This window comes from Colobus angolensis, unplaced genomic scaffold, assembly GCF_000951035.1.
Source record: "Colobus angolensis palliatus isolate OR3802 unplaced genomic scaffold, Cang.pa_1.0 Scaffold172, whole genome shotgun sequence".
Taxonomy (NCBI): Eukaryota; Metazoa; Chordata; class Mammalia; order Primates; family Cercopithecidae; genus Colobus; species Colobus angolensis.
Window position 1 is genome coordinate 4,974,884 of NW_012114844.1, and position 2,129 is coordinate 4,977,012.

At 46.2% G+C, this 2,129-nt stretch overlaps 1 protein-coding gene across 1 annotated transcript in view; it reads left to right on the plus strand.

Moving 5' to 3' along the window:
- The first annotated feature begins 137 nt into the window (after positions 1-137).
- LOC105509274 (golgin subfamily A member 6A-like) overlaps positions 138-2,129 on the plus strand; it is an 11,573-nt gene continuing 9,581 nt past the window's right edge. The window contains exons 1-2 of the mRNA XM_011938448.1: positions 138-146; positions 978-1,097. Of these exons, the coding sequence (XP_011793838.1) occupies positions 138-146; positions 978-1,097 (129 nt within the window). The remainder of the gene's footprint in view (positions 147-977; positions 1,098-2,129) is intronic.

Here is a 2,129-nt window from a genome sequence, read left to right on the forward strand (position 1 = left end):
GAATGGGGACTATGGGACTTAGGAGCAACAGGTTTCAGGTTGCCTTACTCCCTTTGCATAGACATTGACTTTGTGAAAAGCCTACACTTCCCCTGTGAGATCAAATGTTGACAGTATCTCTGGGTGGCAATGGGAGAATGGGTTTGGTTTGGTTTTCTCCCAGCCTTCTACTCTCCAGAGAGACTTTAACATATTTTTCTGAGTTCTCCACCTCATATTCTAATTCTCCACAGTTCTGGGACCAGACTGCCCTTCAGTCAGTGGTCTCTGAAGTGAGATTTGCTTATCTTCTGTGGAATGGATCTTGGGAAACTGAACGTGGCAGCTTGAATCTTCCTCATATCATCTCAACTTGGGGTACTTTGAGTGCCACAGGATAAATGTGGGAGATCTTTCTGAAGCATCAGTTTCCCTTGATTCTCTTGAGAGAGAAAAAACGTTAATGTACTTAGGGATGACAGTCACGTACGTTTCTAAGAGTATACCAGACTTCTCTCTGAAATGAAACTTGGGTTTTCCTCTTTCTGATAAATTCCCAGATTTAACAAAAAAGCTGCCTTCTGCCATGAGGACACATGGATATAAAAGTTTGAGAGGTCCTGGTGCACTTCTTCACACTTACAGACGTGTGAGGATGTATGACTCCAAACCACACAGTGTGCAGTTCCTCCCTACTTAATGTTTAGTTTTCTACCTCTGGCTCTGATTTTGGTCTCTGGCAGCTGCTGATTCATGGCAAAACCCCAGAGCTTGGAGTCAGAAGACTGAGTTTAAGTCCCATTATTGCCCACCCTCCCTTTTTTTTTAGCCATAACATCCATCCCTCTCAATCAGTAAGTGATTGTGAAAACACCTTGTACAGTTGTTGATGGCATTAAATCAGATGGTGTATAAGAGGATTTTGAAAAACTGTAAAGGGGGATGTGGCTGTAGGGGCTGGGAGTTCTCATTAGTATTACTGCTCTTGTTTCCCACAGCTAAAAGAATATCAGCAGAGGAAGAGCCCTGGTCTTCCGGCAGGAGCGAAGACAAAAAAGAAGAAAACTGGCAGTAGCCCTGAGACAACCACTTCTGGTGGTTGCCACTCACGTGGGGATGTGAGTCTTGGCTGGCCAGGCTCCTGGGGACAGGGAGCCCAAGGGGGCAGTAGAGGGTAATTGTTAAGATTGCTGGGTACTGGTTAAGAATTCTGGGTTTGAATCCTGCCTCTCCATTGGCTAGGGATCTGATTTATGGCAAGTTGCTTGAGCTCTTTGGGCCTCTCTTTACACGTCTGTAAAATAGGGATAGTGTTGTTTGACTTTCATTTCTGAAGTTTAAATGATATTCCATATTGTTGTTGTTTTTATGTTAATCCCTAGTACATGTCCTGCTGTGAACACCCAGGATACCCAGGAAATGGTCATTGCTGTTTGATTTTCCTGATCCCCAGTCTCAAGGGGGAGCTGGGCCAATGACTATAGCCACTTGCTATCAAGTTGTCCCTTTAGGAGTCACAGAAGGGGGCTCAGGGTGTGGTGAGGAGAGCCCCAGGCACTAGGAGTAAGAGAAGATCTAACTTGCCAACAGCTTGCTGGGTGACCACAGAAAAATCACTTCTTACCCTGGGCCTCAGTTTTCTCCATTGTAAGATGACACTCGATAAGATCACTGTCTTTCAAACTTGTTTTTTAGCTGGAGCCCCCTTAGTTCAAGTGAACCCTTACTCAGGAGTCTGGTTTTTTAATAGAGGTGGAGGTCTGGAGCTCTACCAGATTCATCGTCCACATCCTGGGCCTGAGGAGAGGGGTTCAGTGAGCATATTAAGAGCTGCGTTGGTCATGTGACTCCACCCTGTGACTGCATCGCTCAGGGAACATTTCCATCTATTTGTTCCTACCCCTGGCAAGGCAGCAGGTGGCCATTTGGAAGAATGGCACAGGCCATGGTTTCAATCTCCTCTGCTCTTCCTCAGCGTTTCATTTTCCTGAACCCACACCTTCCTCCTCCCCAGACTTTTTTGCTTCTCTCTAAGCCACTTCTGTCTTTCTCCCCCTGCCCTTGTTTTTCCCTTGTCCCCTCCTATAGATTCAGGACATTCTGAAGGTGCTGGTGTCCAACCTTAACCATTCCAGTGGGGTAGCGCTCCC